This window comes from Chiloscyllium punctatum, chromosome 18, assembly GCF_047496795.1.
Source record: "Chiloscyllium punctatum isolate Juve2018m chromosome 18, sChiPun1.3, whole genome shotgun sequence".
NCBI lineage: Eukaryota > Metazoa > Chordata > Chondrichthyes > Orectolobiformes > Hemiscylliidae > Chiloscyllium > Chiloscyllium punctatum.
Genome location: NC_092756.1, coordinates 97,125,987 through 97,147,412, shown reverse-complemented (window position 1 = coordinate 97,147,412; position 21,426 = coordinate 97,125,987). Strand labels below are relative to the sequence as shown.

The 21,426-nt window shown below is 47.6% G+C and overlaps 1 protein-coding gene across 2 annotated transcripts; it reads right to left on the bottom strand.

The window, feature by feature from the left end:
• Positions 1-1,303: 1,303 nt before the first annotated feature.
• LOC140489019 (probable G-protein coupled receptor 146) lies at positions 1,304-8,554 on the bottom strand. 2 transcript variants are annotated; one of them, XM_072588257.1, is made up of 3 exons: positions 8,419-8,554; positions 8,139-8,281; positions 1,304-4,190 (listed from the first exon to the last, which is right to left on the bottom strand). In XM_072588257.1, exon 3 carries the CDS (start codon positions 4,062-4,064, stop codon positions 3,006-3,008), a length of 1,059 nt encoding a protein of 352 aa, XP_072444358.1. In that variant the 5' UTR covers positions 4,065-4,190; positions 8,139-8,281; positions 8,419-8,554; the 3' UTR covers positions 1,304-3,005. The 2 variants fall into 2 exon arrangements, with proteins under 2 accessions (XP_072444358.1, XP_072444359.1); XM_072588258.1 differs by lacking the exon at positions 8,419-8,554 and having other exon boundaries at positions 8,139-8,370.
• Positions 8,555-21,426: the final 12,872 nt, after the last annotated feature.

Below are 21,426 nucleotides of genomic sequence, written 5' to 3'. Positions count from 1 at the left end.
TGAGCTTGATAGATTTTGACGGTATTGGGTGGTGTGGAATCGAGGTGGGTGAATGGTGTAGGAAGCAGATCAGCTGGAATCCAATCGGGATGTGGAGGTGCCGGTGTTGGACTGAGCTGGACAAAGTCAGAAGTCACATGACCCCAGGTTATCGTCCAACTGGTTTATCTGAAATCACAAGCTTTCGGAGCTGGTTTACCTGATGAAGGAAGGAACAGCACTGTGAAAGCCTGTGATTCCAAATAAACCTGTTGGACTTTAACCTGGTGTCTTGTGACTGCTGACATAATCTAAACGATTTAGGCTTAAGTTGCTAAATTGGCCACCTCCTGTTCCAAAACGACACCAACCTGTTCAGGAGCAAAGGAAAGAAGATGGCATTTTTTGAGAGAGGTTTGATGGAGCTCTCCAGTGCACAAGGTAATGTCCACTCCTCATCCAGTGCCACCCAAAACTCATCAAACAGAATTTGCTGCTTGTGTACACCATATTCACCAGGGTTTCTTGCAGAAACATCAATAACTATAGTACAGGGCAGCAGCTTTGCTGCAGTGTCATCGAGACTGGAAACGTTAGCTTGCTCTCGCTCCACAGATGTTGCCTGAGCCACTGTGATTTCTTTTGTTTCTGTACAGATTTGGGCAGCTGCAGTAATTTGCTCCTTCACTTCAATACGTATTGGCTTCATGGTGTCCTGAGCTCATGAAAGGTGCTATGTAAATGCATGTCTTTTTGCATCCAATGGGTTTGATCATAGACGATGTGTATGGGCAAAGTTAGACTCAATCCTGTTCAACAGTGTCTGACTGTTGGCATAGACTGAGGAAGGTAAAAACAATGACTGCAGATGCTGAAAATCAAATACTGGATTAGTGGTGCTGGAAGAGCACAGCAGTTCAGGCAGCATCTAACGAGCAGCGAAATCAACATTTCGGGCAAAAGCCCTTCATCAGGAATAAAGGCAGTGAGCCTGAAGCATGGAGAGATAAGCTAGAGGAGGGTGGGGGTGGGGAGAGAGTAGCATAGAGTACAATGGGTGAGTGAGGGAGGAGATGAAGGTGATAGGTCAAGGAGGAGAGGGTGGAGTGGATAGGTGGAAAAGAAGATAGACAGGTCGGACAAGTCAAGGAGACAGTAACTGAGCTGGAAGTTTGAAACTAGGATGAGGTGGGGGAAGGGGAAATGAGGAAGCTGTTGAAGTCCACATTGATGCCCTGGGGTTGAAGTGTTCCGAGGCGGAAGATGAGGCGTTCTTCCTCCAGGCGTCTGGTGGTGAGGGAGCGGCGGTGAAGGAGGCCCAGGACCTCCATGTCCTCGGCAGAGTGGGAGGGGGAGTTGAAATGTTGGGCCACGGGGCGGTTTGGTTGATTGGTGCGGGTGTCTCGGAGATGTTCCCTAAAGCGCTCTGCTAGGAGCGCCCAGTCTCCCCAATGTAGAGGAGACCACATCGGGAGCAACGGATACAATAAATGATATTGGTAGATGTGCAGGTAAAACTTTGATGGATGTGGAAGGCTCCTTTAGGGCCTTGGATAGAGGTGAGGGAGGAGGTGTGGGCACAGGTTTTACAGTTCCTGCGGTGGCAGGAGAAAGTGCCGGAATGGGAGGGTGGGTCGTAGGGGGGTGTGGACCTGACCAGGTAGTCACGGAGGGAACGGTCTTTGCGGAAGGCGGAAAGGGGTGGGGAGGGAAATATATCCCTGGTGGTGGGGTCTTTTTGGAGGTGGCGGAAATGTCGGTGGATGATTTGGTTGATGCGAAGGTTTGTAGGGTGGAAGGTGAGCACCAGGGGCGTTCTGTCCTTGTTACGGTTGGAGGGGTTGGGGTCTGAGGGTGGAGGTGCGGGATGTGGACGAGATGCGTTGGAGGGCATCTTTAACCACGTGGGAAGGGAAATTGCGGTCTCTAAAGAAGGAGGCCATCTGGTGTGTCCTATGGTGGAACTGGTCCTCCTGGGAGCAGATACGGCGGAGGCGGAGAAATTGGGAATACGGGATGGCATTTTTGCAAGAGATAGGGTGGGAAGAGGTGTAATCCAGGTAGCTATGGGAGTCAGTGGGTTTGTAAAAAATGTCAGTGTCAAGTCGGTCGTCACTAATGGAGATGGAGAGGTCCAGGAAGGGGAGCGAGGTGTCAGAGATAGTCCAGGTAAATTTAAGGTCAGGGTGGAATGTGTTGGTGAAGTTGATGAATTGCTCAACCTCCTCGCGGGAGTACGAGGTGGCGCCAATGCAGTCATCAATGTAGCAGAGGAAGAGGTGGGGAGTGGTGCCGGTGTAATTACGGAAGATCAACTGTTCTACATAGCCTACAAAGAGACAGGCATAGCTGGGGCCCATACGTGTGCCCATGGCTACCCCTTTGGTCTGGAGGAAGTGGGAGGATTCAAAGGAGAAATTGTTAAGGGTGAGGACCAGTTCGGCCAAACGAATGAGAGTGTCAGTGGAAGGGTACTGTTGGGGACGTCTGGAGAGGAAAAAACGGAGGGCTTGGAGGCCCTGGTCATGGCGGATGGAGGTGTAGAAGGATTGGATATCCATGGTGAAGATGAGGCGTTGGGGGCCAGGGAAACGGAAGTCTTGGAGGAGGTGGATGGCGTGGGTGGTGTCTCGAACGTATGTGGGGAGTTCCTGGACTAGGGGGGATAGGACAGTGTCGGGGTAGGTAGAGATGAGTTCAGTGGGGCAGGAGCATGCTGAGACAATGGGTCGGCCAGGGTGGTCAGACTGAGAAATCAGAGCCATAGAGATGTACAGCACGGAAACAGACCCTTCAGTCCAATTCGTCCATGCCGACCAGATATCCCAACCCAATCTAGTCCCATTTGCCAGCACTTGGTCCATATCCCTCTCACCCTTTCCTATCCATATAACCATCCAGATGCCTTTTTAATTGCAGTAACTGTACCAGCCTCCACCATTTCTTGGCAACTCATTGTACACACACACCACCCTCTGTGTGAAAAAGTTGCCCCTTAGGTCCTTTTGGGCTTAATTCTATGCCAGTTACCGGGCAGAGATGCCGATGTGCTCTGGGGCCAGATCTGCCCTGGAGACTGTGGCAACGTGTTGCTGCTGCTGCCGCCCCTCGCAATGGCGGCCCAGATGCCCACAAAGCAGGCCTTGGATCACCAGCCTCAGCCGGGAGTCAAAGCTCTTCTGCAGGTGTTTGTAGATGATGGGCAGCGCGCAGGAGCTGAGGTAGGCTAGCAGCTCACTGGCCCCTCTCAGGAAGTGAAGCAGCTTGGGAAAATGGCGATCGCCCTCACTTCGGGTGACAAAATGGGCAGTGCTGACCAGGAGGGTCAGGTAGTACGGCAACCAGAGGGCAAAGTGCGTCGAGACAGTGGCCAGGAGAAGTTCCCGGATGCAAGGGTCAAGCCACGAGGATTCGGCAAGCCGATAGGGACCTCCCTTACGGGGGCAGAGGATTAGCCAGAGGGCGTAGCTCACACCAGCGATGGGGGCCAAAAGGCCAGTGAAGACCATAATGGCGTCGCCCAGCTCCTTGGTCTGCAGCTGCGAGCAGTCGTCGAGCTCCTCAGAGATCTTGCTGCAGACGTAGAACAGGAGGGAGGAGAAGCTGGCCAGAGCAGCCCCACCCCACACGAAGCTGCAGACGTGCCTGGTGTTGTACGCGCTCGACATGTAGGTGTGTGGCAGCACCCGCTCGATGGAGCAGTCCAGGCTCAGCAATGTGACGGAGTAGGTGCTAACCAGAGCCGCCGTGTTGAACAGGATAAAGGAGGCCATGCACAGCTCCCTGCCGAAGGTCCACACCGGCCACAGGAGGTGATCAGGTCCCAGGAGCTGCAGAAAAGCCACCAGGTTCAGGATGAATCCTGCCAGTGCCATATTGGTGAAGTAGACGTCGGGCATGAGGATGGACAACTTGTGGCGTAGATTGACAACGAGAACCAAGCCATTGAGGATAAGGCCCAGGGGGAAGCCAACGACGAGGTAGGCTGTTGAGGCAATGGATAGGACCAGGCCCACTCTCTGGCAGGGGTCAGCTTGACAGAACGTGCTGTTCAGCCCAAAGTTGCCTTGGATACAACTCCACATTGCAATGAGGTTGTAGCCTGGAGACCAACAGAGGCTGGGACGGTGAGCAAGGCAAGGTTTACCCCTTCACAAGGAAACGTCTGTATTGTTGACGGATATGACGAGAGCTGCCATCTTTCTCAATTTCTGTAAATAAGATTTTATAAACAAATTAGAACTGTAATTTGTTGATCATTAAGATGTTGCCCTCTCATTACCAAAGAATTTAGATAAATGCAAGGTGCTGATTTTGGAAAGGCAAATCAGAGCAGGATTTTTATCCTTAATGGTAAGGTCCGAGGGAGTGTTGCTGAACAAAGAGACCTTGGAGTGCAGGTTCATAGCTCCTTGAAAGTGGAGTCACAGGTAGATAGGATAGTGAAGGAAGCATTTGGTATGCTTTCCTTTATTGGTCAGAGTAATGAGTACAGGAGTTGGGAGGTCATGTTGTAGTTGTATAGGACATTGGTTCAGCCACTATTGGAATATTGCGTGCAATTCTGATCTCCTTCTTATCGGAAAAATGTTGTGAAACTTGAAAGGGTTCAGAAAAGATTTACAAGGATGTTGCCAGGATTGGAGGGTTTGATCTACAGGGAGAGGCTGAACAGGCTGGGGCTGTTTTCCCTGGAGCGTCGGAGGCTGAGGGGTGACCTTATAGAAGTTTACAAAATTATGAGGGGCATGGATAGGGTAAATAGACAAGGTCATTTTCCCAGGGTGGGGGAATCCAAAACTAGAGGGCAAAGGTTAAAGGTGAGAGGGGAAAAATTCAGAAGGGACTGAAGGGGCAACTTTTTCACGCAGAGGGTGATACATGTATGGAATGAGCTGCCAGAGGAAGTGGTGGAGGCTGGTACAATTGCAGCATTTTAAAGGCATCTGGATGGGTATATGAATAGGGAGGGTTTGGGCCAAATACTGGCAAATGGGACTAGATTGGGTTGAGATATCTGGTCGGTATGGACGAGTTGGACCGAAGGGTCTGTTTCCCTGCTGTATATCTCCATGTCTCTATGACTGCTCCTCAGAGGGGTCTCATAGATACGAGTCCTCATTGATTCCTTCTCCCTCCAGGCTGCTCACCCGTATAGACACCCCCCGCAAACCCCCAAGACCCTGTCTGACAACCTAAGCTGGAGCTTTAACTAAAATAAAAGTATTGACTACATAGAAACAAGCCATTCAGCCCTACTTGTCCTTGCTGGTGTTTATAGAGCTATACAGCATGGAAACAGACCCTTCGGTCCAACTAATCTGTGCCGACCATGTTCCCAAATTAAACTAGTCCCATTTGCCCATGTTTGGCCCATATCTCTGTGAACCTTTCCAGTTCATGTACCTGTCCAAATGTCTTTGTAACTGGACCTGCATTCCACCACTTCCTCTGGCAGCTCGTTCCACCTGCCAGTCCCTGTCTGGGTAAAAAGGTTTCCCCTCATGTCCTTACTAAATCTTTCTGCTCTCACCTTACAAATATGCCCCCTAGTTTAGAACCTCTCCCACCCTAGTGATAAGACCTTACCTATTTACCTTAGCTAAGCCCCTCATGAATTTATAAACCTCTGTAGGGTCACCCCTCAGCCTCCTACGCTCCAGTGAAAAAAGTCCCAGCCTCTCTTTATAACTCAAACCCTCTGTTCCCACCAACATCCTGATAAATATGTTCCAAACCTTCTCCAGCTTAATAAAGTTCTGATTAACGTGTTGGAACAATTCAAGGGAACAGCTTAAATGAATTTATTCAATATCTACTCCATCCTCCACCGATGCTCGGTAGCAGCAATCTACAAGATGCTCTTCAGGAATTCACCAAAGTTCGTTATGCTCTACGTGAGCATTTTTCCTTCATCAAACTAGCCTCCTATTCTCCACTTCCTCATTTATTTACTCTTTTTGTTATCTAGTCATGGGATGTGGCTGTCACGAGCTGGACCAGCGTTTATTGCCCGTCCCTAGTTGCCCCTTGAGAAGGTGGGGGTGAGCTGCCCTCTTGAACCGCTTGCAGTCCATGTGCTGTAGGTAGACCCACAATGCCCTTAGGGAGGGAATTCCAGGATTTTGACCCAGTGACACTGAAGGAATGGCGATACATTTCCAAGTCAGGATGGTGAGTGTCTTGGAGGGGAACTTGTAGGGGCTGGTGTTCCCCTTGTCCTTCTAGATGGAAGTGGTCATGGGTTTGGAAGGTGCTGTCTGAGGATCTTTGGTGAATTTCTGCAGTGCATCTTGTATATAGTCCACACTGCTGCTACTGAGCGTCGGTGATGGAGGGAGTGGGTATTGAATAAATTCATTTAAGCTATTCCCCTGAATTGTTCAAACACTTTAATCAGATCACCCCTGATTATCATACAGTTACAGTATGTTCTTGTGACCTACTCTCAGCATTTAACCATTTAATTAGAACTAGGAGCGGGAGGAGGCCATTCAGCCCCTCGAGCCTGCTCCGCCATTCAATACAATCATGGCAGATCTCATCTTAGTCTCAACTCCAGTCTGCCCACTCTCCATAACCCTTTAATATGTTTGGAATGAGCTGCCAGAGGAAGTGGTGGAGGCTGGTATAATCACAACATTTAAAAAGCATCTGGATGGGTCTATGAATAGGAGGGGTTTAGAGGGATATGGGCCAAGTGCTGGCAGTTGGGACTAGGTTAGATCGGGATGTCTGGTGGATCGAAAGGTCAGTTTCTGTGCTGTATTACCAATTAAAAATCTGTCTCCTCCTTAAATTCACTGATCCACCGTACCCTTTGAGAGAAGCCATTCCTCCTGATCTCTGTTTTGAATCTGTCACCTCTTATCCTGAAACGGTGACTTTCCATTCCAGATTACCCCACACGAGGAAATCATTCTCTCTACATCTGTTTTGTTAGCCCCCTTTCGCATCTGATTTGACAGGTTGTTCTGTTATAACGCACGTTTTGTCAATGCAAATTCACTGTAACGCGATTGCTGAAATGGGGACACTGTTTCTAAAGCGTAACCTTGTAAAACATGTGTTGGCTGTAACACGATTACATCGCCAACAGAGTTTCACAAGAACACAGTCATCGCGGTATAAAAGAACTACCTGATAACTTCATTCGATCATCTCATTCTTCTGAACTGCAGACAGTATAGACTTTTACTGTTCAATCCTTCCTCATAAGATAAGCCCCTCACCTCTGGGCATTATTCTAGTGAATCTCTTTGTATTGGTCTGGTGACCCACACCCCCATCCAGTCCTCCAGTAACTCCCTCCTGGGATGCAATGCTCAATGTTGAACACAGAATGCTGGATTTTTAATGGGGTAAGCTCTGTGACAGGGCAGGTTGTGGTTGTTCAGGACATGTAGAGAGAATGAATCTTATAGAGTTTAATCTTACTGTGTTTTGAAATTGGCAACAAGTGAGCCATCATTAATTCCCAACGTCTTGTATCGCATGGTTTGTAAAAGCAGAGTGACCCCTCAGTTATTGTGGACACTTAATCTCTTCCTACAACATTGCCATCAACAAATTTAAAGACCGAAAGATGCTGTAAATCAGAAGTAAAAGCAGAAGTTGCTGGAAAAGCTCAGCAGGTCTGGCAACATCTGTGGACAGAAATCCGAGCTAACATTTCCGGTCTAGTGACCCTTCCTCAGAGCCCTCCATTCCTCCGTTCTGAGGAAGGGTCACCGGACCCGAAACATTAACTTTGGTTTCTCTCCACAGATGCTACCGGAGGTGCTGAGCTTTTCCAGCAATTTCTGTTTTTGGTCCTTTTGGATTGTCAGCTCTGCATTCCTGGTGGGTTCATCACACAACCTCCCAATGCCCCATCTCCCCCCTCTCCACCAATGGTCTATCCAACATCCCCATCATTGCCATAGCCTGCCTTCCTGTGGCCAATGAGAAAGTGACCAGATTATGAGCCAATCCAATGTGTCTTTACTGTTAGTCAAATATCATTTCACATCAATTCTATTGTTAGCTGTTTCCACACATTGCAAGCACTTGCTGAATAATCCCAGGTGCGCTCATAGCTACACTGACAACCAATGGCTCATTGTTGGAACTGACACGTGTTCACCCATTCTCTGCAAACAAAAAGAATATAGTTTTACCTTGTCTCTTGTTGGAAGCAACCAGGAGCTTGGGAACTCATTCGTCGTGGCAACACGTCAGCTAATTACTCCCAATTTGTCAACTAATCAGCACCCTTTAATGCTGTTGTCCTCATTTGAAATTCCGCCTTGATGTGTTTGTCCTAATAAGTGCAAGACGAAACAATTTAGTGCCAAGCATCTCTTTTCAATAAGATTCAAATAGCATTTCCCCCATACTCGGTTAATCTCACAACGATGGCAACCCGTTGCCACAATTTAAATCACACACGTTGCTCACCACAGTTTAAATAACCGTGTGTCTGTAACTCCCGAGCACACAAACCCGGTGGTGGGGGGAGGGGAGGGGGTAGAGCTGGTGATGCACATCCCCTGAATGTATAGCAAGTACTGCGGCTGGAAATCAGATACACAGTTCTCCCGAGGCCTCTGCATTCTACAGGGAAAATATCTCATCATCACTGCAACTAGTGTCACCTTTTCCTGTTTTTTTTGGCAGTTACACATCTAGTACTGTGAAAACAAACACCAGATCAGGAGATTACAACATTGCCATCAACAATTAACACTTTCCCGGTCAGGGTTTGAACATAAGAGATGTGACGTAACCAAACTGATGGATGGATGGCCGTGGATGGGGGAATGGGTGTGGGGAGGAGGGATGGGTGTGGAGGAGGGGTGGGGGGGGCAGGTGTAGGTGGTTTACTGGTACAATACGGTGGCTCAGTGGTTAACATTGCTGCCTCACAGCTCCAGGGACCTGAGTTCGATTCCCAACGTTGAGTGACTGTCTGTGTGGAGTTTGCACATTCTCCCCGTGTCTGAGCGAGTTTCCTCTGGGTGCTCCGGTTTCCTCCCACAGTCCAAAGATGTGCAGGTTAGGGTGGGTTGGCTGTGCTAAGTTGCCCATAGTGTACAGGCTAGGTGCATCAGTCATGGGGAATTGCAGGGTTACCAGGATGGCGGGGGATACTCTTCAGAAGGTTGGTATTGACTTGATGGGCTGAATGGGCTACTTCCATACTTTAGGGATTCCATGAATAATTTTGATCTCCTCATTTGAAAAAGGAGGTAAGTGTATTTGATGCCATTCAGAAAATGTTCACTTGACTCATTTCTGGGACAAGGGTTTTTTTAAATCTTATGAAGAACTTTTCCCCATTGGAATTTCGAAGGAAGAGCTGAGCATATTGGAATTTAAGGTCTTGGCCAGACTGGATAGGGTGTATCTTGGCTGGACAGGCTAGAACTAGGGGTCAAAGTGCTTCTTTTGAAGTCTGAGAGGGTCACTAACCTGTGGTCTCTTGCCCAGCCAGCAGCGGAAACTTGGCTAATAAACATTTACACGAACAGGTCCAGGCAGCAGGGAGGGGGGCGTTAGGGCCGACTGCCTGCCCCTCTTCCACAGCTACATCAGAGCCTGGGTGTCCATGGAGAAGGAGCACGCTGTGTCCACTGACACCCTGGAGTTGTTCAGGGAGAGGTGGGCGCCGCAGGGAGTGGAGTGCATTATTTCCCCGTCCAACTCTATTTTGATTTAATCCCTGCCCTCCCCTTCACTGTTTGATCACACAGCGTTGCCCTTTGATGTGAAGGGCAGTGCTTATCACTGGCCACTCGGGTGTTTCCTATCTTCCTGGTGGTGGAAATTGAATAAAGATTCGTGCACTTTGTGTCTCTCACTGTGTCTCACACCTACACACACACACACCATGGGGGCTGGGGAAAAAAATAAGCACTGCCGCAGTTAGAAGGTAGTGTGGGGATAAGGAAAAGAAAAAAGGAAAATATATATATATATCTATAAAAAACCCAAAAAGAGAATATAAAACAAGAAAAAAAGGGATATAACCAGGAGATTTAGTCTCCTCAGTTTAGGGGACTAAAATAAAATAAACATTTACACGACTGGACAGAGAGATTCACGGCAAGGGAGCCAAGGTTATGGAGCAATAGACAATAGACAATAGGTGCAGGAGTAGGCCATTCTGCCCTTTGAGCCTGCACCACCATTCAATATGATTATGGCTGATCATCCTTAATCAGTATCCTGTCCCTGCCTTATCTCCATAACCCTTGATTCCACTATCCTTGAGAGCTCTATCCAACTCTTTCTTAAATGAATCCAGAGACTAGGCCTCCACTGCCTTCTGGGGCAGAGCATTCCACACAGCCACCACTCTCTGGGTGAAGAAGTTTCTCCTCATCTCTGTCCTAAATGGTCTACCCCGTATTTTTAAGCTGTGTCCTCTGGTTCGGCACTCACCCATCAGTGGAAACATGATTCCTGCCTCCAGAGTGTCCAATCCTTTAATAATCTTATATGTCTCAATCAGATCCCCTCTCAGTCTTCTATACTGAAGGGTATACAAGCCCAGTCGCTCCAGTCTTTCAGTGTAAGGTAATCCCACCATTCCAGGGATTGACCTTGTGAGCCTACACCGCACTCCCTCAATAGCCAGAATGTCTTTCCTCAAATTTGGAGACCAGAACTGTACACAGTACTCCAGGTGTGGTCTCACCAGGGCCCTGTACAGCTGCAGAAGAACCTCTTTGCTTCTACACTCAATCCCTCTTGTTATGAAGGCCAGCATGCTATTAGCCTTCTTCACTACCTGCTGTACCTGCATGCTTACCTTCATTGACTGGTGTACAAGAATGTTCGAGGAGAAATGGAGGACAGCAGATGCTGGCGATCAGAGCTCAAAATGCCATGCACCCTAATTTTGCTCACTAACCTCCTATGTGGGACTTTATCAAAAGCTTTCTGAAAGTCCAGGTACACTCCATCTACTGGATCTCCCTCGTCCATCTTCAGAGTTACATCCTCAAAGAATTCCAGAAGATTAGTCAAGCATGATTTCCCCTTCATAAATCCATGCTGACTCTGACCTATCCTGTTACTACTATCCAGATGTGTCGTAATTTCATCCTTTATAATAGACTCCAGCATCTTTCCCACCACTGAGGTCAGACTGACTGGTCTATAATTTCCTGCTTTCTCTCTCACTCCTTTCTTAAAAAGTGGTACAACATTAGCCACCCTCCAATCCTCAGGAACTGATCCCGAATCTATCAAACTCTGGAAAATAATCACCAACGCATCCACGATTTCTTGAGCCACCTCCTTCAGTACCCTGGGATGTAGACCATCAGGCCCCAGGGACTTATCAACCTTCAGACCTAACAGTCTCTCCAACACCAATTCCTGGCAAATATAAATTCCCTTCAGTTCAGGCCCTTCAGCCACTGTTACCTCAGGGAGATTACTTATGTCTTCCCCAGTGAACACAGATCTGAAGTACCAATTCAACTCTTCTGCCATTTCTTTGTTCCCCGTAATATATTCCCCTGTTTCTGTCTTCAAGGGCTCAATTTAAGTCTTAACCATTTTTTTGCCTTTCACATACCTAAAAAAACGTTTACTATCCTCCTTTATATTCTTGCCCAGTTTACCTTTGTACCTCATTTTTTCTCTGCGTATTTCCTTCTTAGTAATCCTCTGTTGTTCTTTAAAAGCTTCCCAGTCCTCCGTTTTCCCACTTATCTTTGCTATGTTATACTTTTTCTCTTTTAACTTTATATGTTGCTTAACTTCCCTCGTCAGCCACGGCCACCCATGCCTCCTCCTGGGATCTTTCTTCCTTTTTGGAATGAACTGATCCTGCATCTTCTGCATTATACACAGAAATATCTGCCATTGTTCCTCCACTGTCATCCCTGCTAAGGTATTGCACCATTGAACTTTGGCCAGCTCCTCCCTCATAGCTCCATAGTTCCCTTTATTCAACTGAAATATTGTCACTACCGATTGTACCCTCTCCCTCTCAAATTGCAGATTGAAGCTTATTGTATTAAAGTCACTACCTCATAACGGCTCCTCCACTTCGAGGTCCTTGACCAATTCTGGTTCATTGCACAATACCAGATCCAGAATTGCTTTCTCCCTGGTCGGCTCCAGCACCAGCTGTTCTAAGAATCCATCTCTGAGGCACTCCACAAAGTCTCTTTCTTGAGGTCCAATACCATCCTGATTCTCCCAGTCTACCTGCATGTTGAAATCCCCCATAACAACTGTAGTAACATCTTTGCGACAGGCCAATTTCAGCTCCTGATTTAACTTACATCCGACATCCAGACTACTGTTTGGGGGCAAGCAGGAAAGTGGAGGTGAGGCCACAATCGAATCAGCCACAATCTTTTTAAAAAACAGAGCAGGGCCGAATGGTCTACTCCTAAGACCCACGTTGCTAGCTACAGGAACGGGAGCTGGCCATTCGGCCCCTCGGGCTTATTCTGCCTATTCCTTGTGGTTGGCCAATCTGCAACCTCTGGCCTAAGTTAAGTGTTGTGCCATTAACATCAAACCTTATAGTCGCAAGGGTCTAGGTTGTCTACAGGAGGAATTGTGAATTCTAAACGCACTAACCGGCATATCTTTGGACTGTGGGAAGAATTCAGAGAACCCGGCGGAAAGCCACACAGACACGGGGAGAATGTGCAAACTCCACACACACAGTCAACTGAGGGTGGAATCGAACCCGGTCCTTGGCGCTGTGAGGCAACAGTGCTAATCACTGTGCTGCCCCTTTATTTATTTTAATCAGTTTCTCCAGCTTGTTCCTACATTATATATTCCATATATTATTTGTTCTTTTTTTTAGAAAGAAGCTATATCCTTGAAATATTAACGCCAATTTCATTGCACCGTCCCTTTACCTCATTCACTGAGAATCCTATTGTGTTTCCAGCAAAGAAATAGACCTTTCATCTCAATCAATCCCAGTGTTCATACTGCAGACAATCTCCACCCATTAACCACTGCTGCCTCCCAGCCTGCTCTCTCCTAGATTCCTTTATTGATGTGTTCAAGTGGAAACAATGGTGTCTTGATTGATGTCAGTGTTCTCGTGATCTCAAACTCCCAGACAGATTATCTGAGGACTTGGGTTTGAATCTAGGGCCCGTGGTGACATTTCAATTCATAAAAAGCTGGAACAAAAAAACTAACTTAAGGGTGGCCTGATGCCTCAGTGGTTAGCACTGCTGCCTCCCAGCATCAGGGACCTGGGTTTGATCCCAGCCTCCAGTGACTGTCTGTTAGAGTTTGCATGTTCTCTGTGTGGGTATCCTCCAACAGCCTAAGTATATGCAGGTTAGATAGAATGGCCATGCTAAATTGCCCATAGTGTGCAGGCTAGGTGGGTTAGCCATGGGAAATTCAGGGTTACAGGGATGGGTATGATGCTCTTTGGACAGTCAGTGTGGACTTCATGGGCCGAATGGCCTGTTTCCACACTGTAGGGATTCTTATTTTGTCCTTCTTTTCCTTACCCTCACACTACCGCCTAACTGCGGGAGTGCTTATATTTCCCCAGCACTCATGCTGACTGTAGCGATTCTCATGGTGACCATTGTCAATTGTTAAAAGCTCAGCTGTTTCCTTCATGGAGTCATTCCAGTGACTGTGTCCTAGGTCTCTGGGATTCCCTCGCGAAAGCTCACCAGCGAACTCTGCCCCCTCAAATCATTCACTTAAACCAATCCTTTGATGGCCAGTCCTAATACATGCTCACCATTAAGTTTTACCCTCTCCATGTGGAGCAGCCTAGGGATGTTTTATATTGTTGAAAGGGTTATATAAATGCAAATCGTTGTTGTACCCATCCAAGCATACCTGACCAAATTGTGGAGATGCTGGTGCCACATTTTCCAGGGTAGTTACATTCCAGATTTGTTATCAAGGTTAGATTTTGACCGTACACTGACAATGAGGGTAGTATGGTGGCACTGTGGTTAGCAATGCTGCCTCATAGCACCAGGGACCCGGGTTTGATCCCAGTCTTGAGCAACTGTCTGTGTGGAATTTGCACGTTCTCCCCGTATCTGCGTGCGTTTGCTCCGGTTTCCTCCCACAGTCCAAAGATGTGCAGGTTAGGGTGGATTGGCCAGACTAAATTGCTCCATAGTGTTCAGGGATATGTAGATTAGGTGGGATAGCCATCGTAAATGTGGAGTACTAGGGTCTGGATGGGATACATTTTGGAGGGTTAGTGTGGACTTGTTGGGCTGAAGGGCCTGTTTCCACACTGCAGGGATTTTATGATATTCTATGAGTGCAAAATAAAATTTTGCATTAAGCTGGGCAGAAACATCTCAGTACTGAAGCCTGGAAATTGGGAACAGATTTTAGGGGTCCAGTTCATCCCACCTCATACTAGATTCATTCCCACTGTTTGTGAGCATTTTGGCAAGGCCAGGCCAGCTCGAGTCGAGGGAAAAACACAAAAGAATGAATTGATCCGTTACATAACTGGCTTATAGACACATTACAAGGGAACAGTAGCTGTGTTTTATAACGTGCTTGTTGGCAAGGGAGATATTGTTCTAAACCCTTGCCTCTTTCATGGATACATTTTCAATTTCTACTCACATCCTTAATCAGCAAAAGACCTCCCCACCGGCCACCCATTCACATGTTCCTGGACAAAAGCAGCTCTCGACATTCTGTTTCTGTTCCAAGAACACTGCCAGCCCCTGGCCTCAGTCAGCGTGGAACTAGGTCACAGCAATGGACCAGGAACAATAAATGGAAGCTTCCTCACACCCACAACAGGTTTCAGGAAGACCCATTTCACTGTCACCAGGCAAGGCCCTGATTTGTACTTTCTTCAGGAAGACAACAAGAAAACTGATCGAAAATGGGAGATTTCTCTACTGATGCGTGTTAACCATGACTCAGAGCCTGCATTTTCACTACGACACAGTCAGAATGCCAATAACGCAGCATCCCTCTAATGACCAACCACATCGAACGGTCTCCAACTCTCATTCAAGACCTCAAAATCTTCTGGAGTTCTTTTGCTGAAATGGGGGGGGGAGCTGTTTGACCCACAGCACTATGCCCCAAGTAGGGCAAGGAAGCAAGCCCCAAATCCACCCTATCCAAAACCAGCCTCAAACCCCCCTTTCCCCTACCCCTACCCCAGCCATCTGAATTGCTGTGGCACCTTTCACCTGCTTGTTGTAGTTTGGTAGCTCGGGATATTGATGGTACAGGCTCCAGTGTTCATTCCATCCCGGGTATCACTCCCCTCTTACACTGTCACTGGCATCACTCAAACCCCATCATTGACATCGCACATACCCCTGTCATTGGCCAGTCTCACATCCCCCATCACTGGCATCACACATACCCCTGTCATTGGCCAGTCTCATATCCCCCATCGTTGGTTTGTTTTGGAAGGACTTACAGGTTGATACCTTTTTTTAATTCAGTTATGGGACATAAACATCTCTGGCTGGGCCAGTATTTATTGCCTGTCCCTAGTTGCCCCTTGTGAAGGTGGGGGTGAGCTGCCTTCTTGAACCGCTGCAGTCCACGTGCTGTGGGTCGACCCACGATGCCCTTAGGGAGGGAATTCCAGGATTCTGACCCAGCGACAGTGAAGGAACGGCGATATATTTCCAAGTCAGGATGGTGAGTGACTCAGAGGGGAACTTGCAGAGGGTGGTGTTCCAGTGTATCTGCTGCCCTTGTCCTTCTAGACGGAAGTGGTCATGGGGTTAGAACGTACTAAGGCACCTTGGTGGATTTCTGCAGTGCATCTTGTGGATGGTTCACACTGCTGCTTAATTCTGTAACTCATCCCAAGCTCGAACTGTATTGGGCGTGTTTGATGGGGACATGTTGAGGGATAAAAATAGAAACTGTGGGAAACGCTCAGCAGGTTGGCAGCATCTGTGAGGAGAGAAATCACAGTTAATGGGATGGGTCCAGTGACTCCTCCTCAAAACACCAGACCCAAGACGTTAACTCTGATTTCTCTTCACAGATGATGCCAGACTTGCTGAGCTTTTCCAGCAACTTCTGCTTTTGCTTCTGATTTCCAGCGTCCGAGTTCTTTGGGTTTTATTTCAGTGTGGAAGGTGCTTTTTTCTGTGTCTAACGTCATGCTGCTCATGTCCTGGGAGCATTTGATCGGGTAGTGTGGAGGAAGGTTTGTGTTTGTGTAAATGAGTAGGGAGAGCTTTACTCTGTATCACAATTACTCAGATCTTGTAGTGAAAGAATTAACATTGTTCTATTTTCTAGAAATAGCATATTTCACCTTGATGAGCTGGTTAAAAATGAAGCAAGTTTTCTTTATGCAGTGGGACGCCAAACTCAAGTGAGTGTCATATTGAAACAATTAATCATAGAATCCCTATAGTGTGGAAGCAGTCCATTCGGCCCATTGAGTCCACACTGACCCTCTGAAGAGCATCCCACTAAGACACACCCTATCCCTGCCTTCTTGAACCACTGCAGTCCATGAGCTGTGGGTTGACCCACAATGCCCTTAGGGAGGGAATTCCAGGATTCTGACCCAGTGATATTGAAGGAATGGTGATATATTTCCAAGTCAGATGGTGAGTGGTATCCCTTGGCTAACCCACCTAGCCTACACACCTTTGGACTGTGCGAAGAAACTCCACACAGACAGTCACCCAAGGCTGGGATTGAACCTAGGTCCCTGGCACAGTGAGGCAGCAGTGTTAACCACTGAGCTAATGTGCTAGCTTCTCACTGAGCCCCTCTGCCCCAGAGAGAACATTGGTGCTGAGAGTGTACTGGTGCCTCCCTCATCCACAGAAACATAACTGTGTAGCTTGATCAGTCCCACTCTCAGTAAATGAACACCAGAACAGATGGCAATCATCAACGGAGGACACTTGCAGCTTCGAAAGAACTGAAGAGGCTGTGACTCATACTAAACACAGCCACACAAAACTACGTTGATCAACATACATTCACAGCGGTATCAGAAAGACCCAAGGAAAACTCATGATTGACCACAGACATGTTGCGGGGAAGGGGAGAGAGGTGGTTTCACCCTCCAGGAGGCAGTGCCAACAGAGGCCTACAAGGAAGTTTAAATGACCCATTCTGCCCCTCATCTGACAACGGCTGAGGAAAGTTAAAGCCAAAATAAAGATGCAAAAAATGTCCATACTGGGAGTAACTATCTCCGCCAACTTTGTAACCAAGTTACAATACCTTATGGTTATCTGATCGTGTGATCTAGTTGTGAACTTGTTCTCAGGGTGACAATAATTCGGGTGGATCAGGGAGTTAAGGTCAGCTACAGATACTTCCCATTGGTCCCTGGCCTGTGAATTTCTGAGTTAACTGGAACCTGACTAATGCAGGCCCTGCTCTCGGAAGTGAGGCAATTTTTCTTTGAGACTTGATTCTCCATTAACATCATCGACACAATCTGTCAATGTGCGGACATCCAGTAATTCATCGCAGGAAGTTCTTAGGGAAGATATAATACCCACTTTTAACCTCAACAATGTAGGAGGAATTCCTGATTTGAATGAAAATACAATTCCAGGCAGAAACATTGCCAACTGTTTTTCAGTTTGTGTGTGTATCTGTGTGTGTGTGTGTCTGTGTATCTGTGTGTGTGTGTGTGTGTGTGTCTGTGTGTATCTGTGTGTGTGTGTGTGTGTGTCTGTGTGTATCTGCACGCGTGTGTGTGTGTCTGTGTGTATCTGTGTGTGTGTGTGTGTGTGTGTCTGTGTGTATCTGTGTGTGTGTGTGTGTGTGTGTCTGTGTGTATCTGCACGCGTGTGTGTGTGTCTGTGTGTATCTGTGCGTGTGTGTGTCTGTGTGTATCTGCACGTACGTGTGTGTGTCTGTGTGTATCTGTGCGTGTGTGTGTGTGTGTGTGTGTATCTGTGCGTGTGTGTGTGTGTCTGTGTGTATCTGTGCGTGTATGTGCTTCCTTTTCAAAAGAAGTGGGTTTTATTCCCTCTCCATTCAGACTGTTTGCTCGGTCAAGCTTCTTAATGTTGGTGATTGTGGATAGGATTCCAGGACTGACTTAGAACATAGAACATAGAACAATACAGCACAGAACAGGCCCTTCGGCCCACGATGTTGTGCCGAACCTCTATCCTAGATTAAGCACCCATCCATGTACCTATCCAAATGCCGCTTAAAGGTCGCCAATGATTCTGACTCTACCACTCCCACGGGCAGCACATTCCATGCCCCCACCACTCTCTGGGTAAAGAACCCACCCCTGATATCTCCCCTATACCTTCCACCCTTCACCTTAAATTTATGTCCCCTTGTAACACTCTGTTGTACCCGGGGGAAAAGTTTCTGACTGTCTACTCTATCTATTCCTCTGATCATCTTATAAACCTCTATCAAGTCACCCCTCATCCTTCGCCGTTCCGAGAAAAGGCCGAGAACTCTCAACCTATCCTCGTATGACCTATTCTCCATTCCAGGCAACATCCTGGTAAATCTTCTCTGCACCCTCTCCAAAGCTTCCACATCTTTCCTAAAGTGAGGCGACCAGAACTGCACACAGTACTCCAAATGTGGCCTAACCAAAGTCCTGTACAGCTGCAACATCACTTCACGACTCTTGAATTCAATCCCTCTGCTAATGAACGATAATACACCATAGGCCTTCTTACAAACTCTATCCACCTGAGTGGCAACTTTCAAAGATCTATGTACATAGACCCCAAGATCCCTCTGTTCCTCCACCTGACTAAGAACCCTACCATTAACCCTGTATTCCACATTCTTATTTGCTCTTCCAAAATGGACAACCTCACACTTGGCAGGGTTGAACTCCATCTGCCACTCCTCAGCCCAGCTCTGCATCATATCTAAGTCCCTTTGCAAACGACAAATGCCCTCCTCACTGTCCACAACTCCACCTATCTTCATATCATCTGCGAATTTACTGACCCACCCTTCGACTCCCTCATCCAAGTCATTAATAAAAATTACAAACAGCAGAGGACCCAGAACTGATCCCTGCGGAACTCCACTTGCAGCCCAGGGACCATTGATCCCATTTGCAAAGTCACACAGAGACGAATGAATCTCCAGTTTGTCACCCTCACTTCCCCACTCTCTCGGCCGTCCCCCTCCTCAACCCCAACACGCTCCACTTACCCTCCACTCCCCCCTGCCAGCTCCTTGTCTCCCAAGGGGTGTCGGGGCAGTGAGGCTTCCTGGAGAATGAGAGTGATTAATAACGAATTGCTTTGACAAAGGCAGCTTTAAACTGGACTGAGTAATACGTCCCTGCTGTCCCGGCAAAAATTGCTTGGCGACATGTCTCCCATTCACACAAGTATTACTGGGTAATGGCGCCTTTTCTGCTTGGCATCAATGTTGTTATAGCGTCATGTAACATGGAATCAGGCCCTTTGGCCCAACTCATTCATGCTGACCAGGTTCACGAAACTGAACTAGTCCCATTTGCCTCCATTTGGCCCATACCCCTCCAATACCTTCCTATCTATGTCCCCATCCAGATGCCTTTTAAATGTTGAAATTGTACCAACCTCCACCACTTCCTCTGGCAGCTCATTCCATACACGTACCACCCTCTGTGTGAAAAGGTTGGCCCTCAGGCCCCTTTTAAATCTTTCCCCTCTCAGTTTATGAGGGCTCTCTAGTTTTGGACTCCCTACCCTTGGGAAAAGACATTAGCTGTTCACCTTATCAAGAGTCATAGAGTCATATAGCACAGAAACACACCCTTCAGTCCAACCAGTCCATGCTGAACATAATCCCAAACTAAACTATCTCACCTGCCTGCTCCTGGCCCATATCCCTCCAAACCTTTCCTATTCACGTACTTATCCAAATGTCTTTTAAATGTTGTAACTGTGCCCACATCCACCACTTCCTCAGGAAGTTCATTCCACACACGAACCACCCTCTGTGTCAAAAAAAATTGCCCCTCATGTCTCTTTAAGATCTCCCTCCTCTCACCTTAAAAAAAATGTGGCATTCCTGATGAAGGGCTTTTGCCCGAAACGTCGATTCTCCTGCTCCTCGGCTGCTGCCTGACCCGCTGCGCTTTTCCAGCACCACACTCTCGACTCTGACCTCCAGCATCTGCAGTCCTCACTTTCTCTTTAAAAGTGAGATCTCTCATCTTGAAATTCCCCCGCTCTAGGGGAAAAGGCAACGACCATGAACTGTATCTGTGCCCCTCATTGTTTTATAAACCTCGATCAGGTCACCTCCCAACCGCCTACACTCCAGTGAAAAATGTCCCAGCCTATTCAGCCTTTTAATGCCCAAAATGATTTTAGACACTTCAATAAGACCCTTCAGCCTCCTACATTCCAGATCCTCCCCTATAACTCAACCTTCCTCTTTAATTTTTTCTGCACCTTTTCCTGTTTAATAACGTCCTTCCTACATCAAGGTGACAAGAACAGCACACAGTACTCCATAAAATAGATTAACAGTAAACAAAGCTCACTAGGCTCTTGCCCCCTCCCCCTCCCCGCCCCCCTCCCCACCCCTCCTACATGGGAGGCTTTGGAATAGCGATACATAGCAACCAGGTTCACCCTCCAGTTCACAGGTTCAAGTCCCACCATGGCCAGTAGTGACTGAATTGAGAAATAGCTAGAATGCAACACAACTGTATAAATATTTACCAATCTTCCTGTTCAGACATGTTATGACTCACCTCTGGAGCAGGTAGGACCTGATCCCAGGCTCCTAGCTCAGAGGTGGGGAAACTATCACAAGATGAAGGGCTTATACCCGAAATTATCACTTTCCCGATGAAGGGCTCCAGCCCAAAACGTCGATTCTCCTGCTCCTCAGATGCTGCCTGACCTGCTGTGCTTTTCCAGCACCACACTCTTGACTCTGATCTCCAGCATCTGCAGTCCTCACTGTCTCCTAGTTGATTTCAACCTCACTGCGAAGTCTCTTCCAAGGTTGCCTACTTTGAAGAAGTGCTCCTCCTCTCTCTACGTTCCTGATGAAGGGCTTATGCCCGAAATGTCGACTCTCCTGCCCCTCAGATGCTGCCTGACCTGCTGTGCTTTTCCAGCACCACTCTCATGAACCTATCACAAAAGCCCAGACAGTCACTATGGATCGGTGTCAAACTCCACCTGGTTCACTGCTGCTGTTTCAGGAAGGAAATTTGCCACCCTCACCTAGTCTGGCCTACACGTGACTCCAGACCCACCATAATGCTGACTCTCAACTGCCCTCTGAAAGAGCCTGGCAAGTTAGTTCCAGGGCAATTAGGAACGGCCCAACCAGTGATGCCCTCGTCCTGTGAACAAATCAAAAGGTGTAGCCTTTGTCGTAAAAAACCTGTCCGAAGTCGATATGAATTATATTGATACGTTTCAGGAGAAGGTGGATAAACACACAAAGGGGGAAGGAGGGCAGTAGATGTTATTAAAGTGGCAGGGTTAAGAACAGCACAGACTGGATGGGCCAAGTTTC

Excerpts from the sequence above, each read along its gene's own strand:
- LOC140489019 (XM_072588257.1), bottom strand. The coding sequence starts at position 4,064 with ATGTGGAGTTGTATCCAAGGCAACTTTGGGCTGAACAGCACGTTCTGT.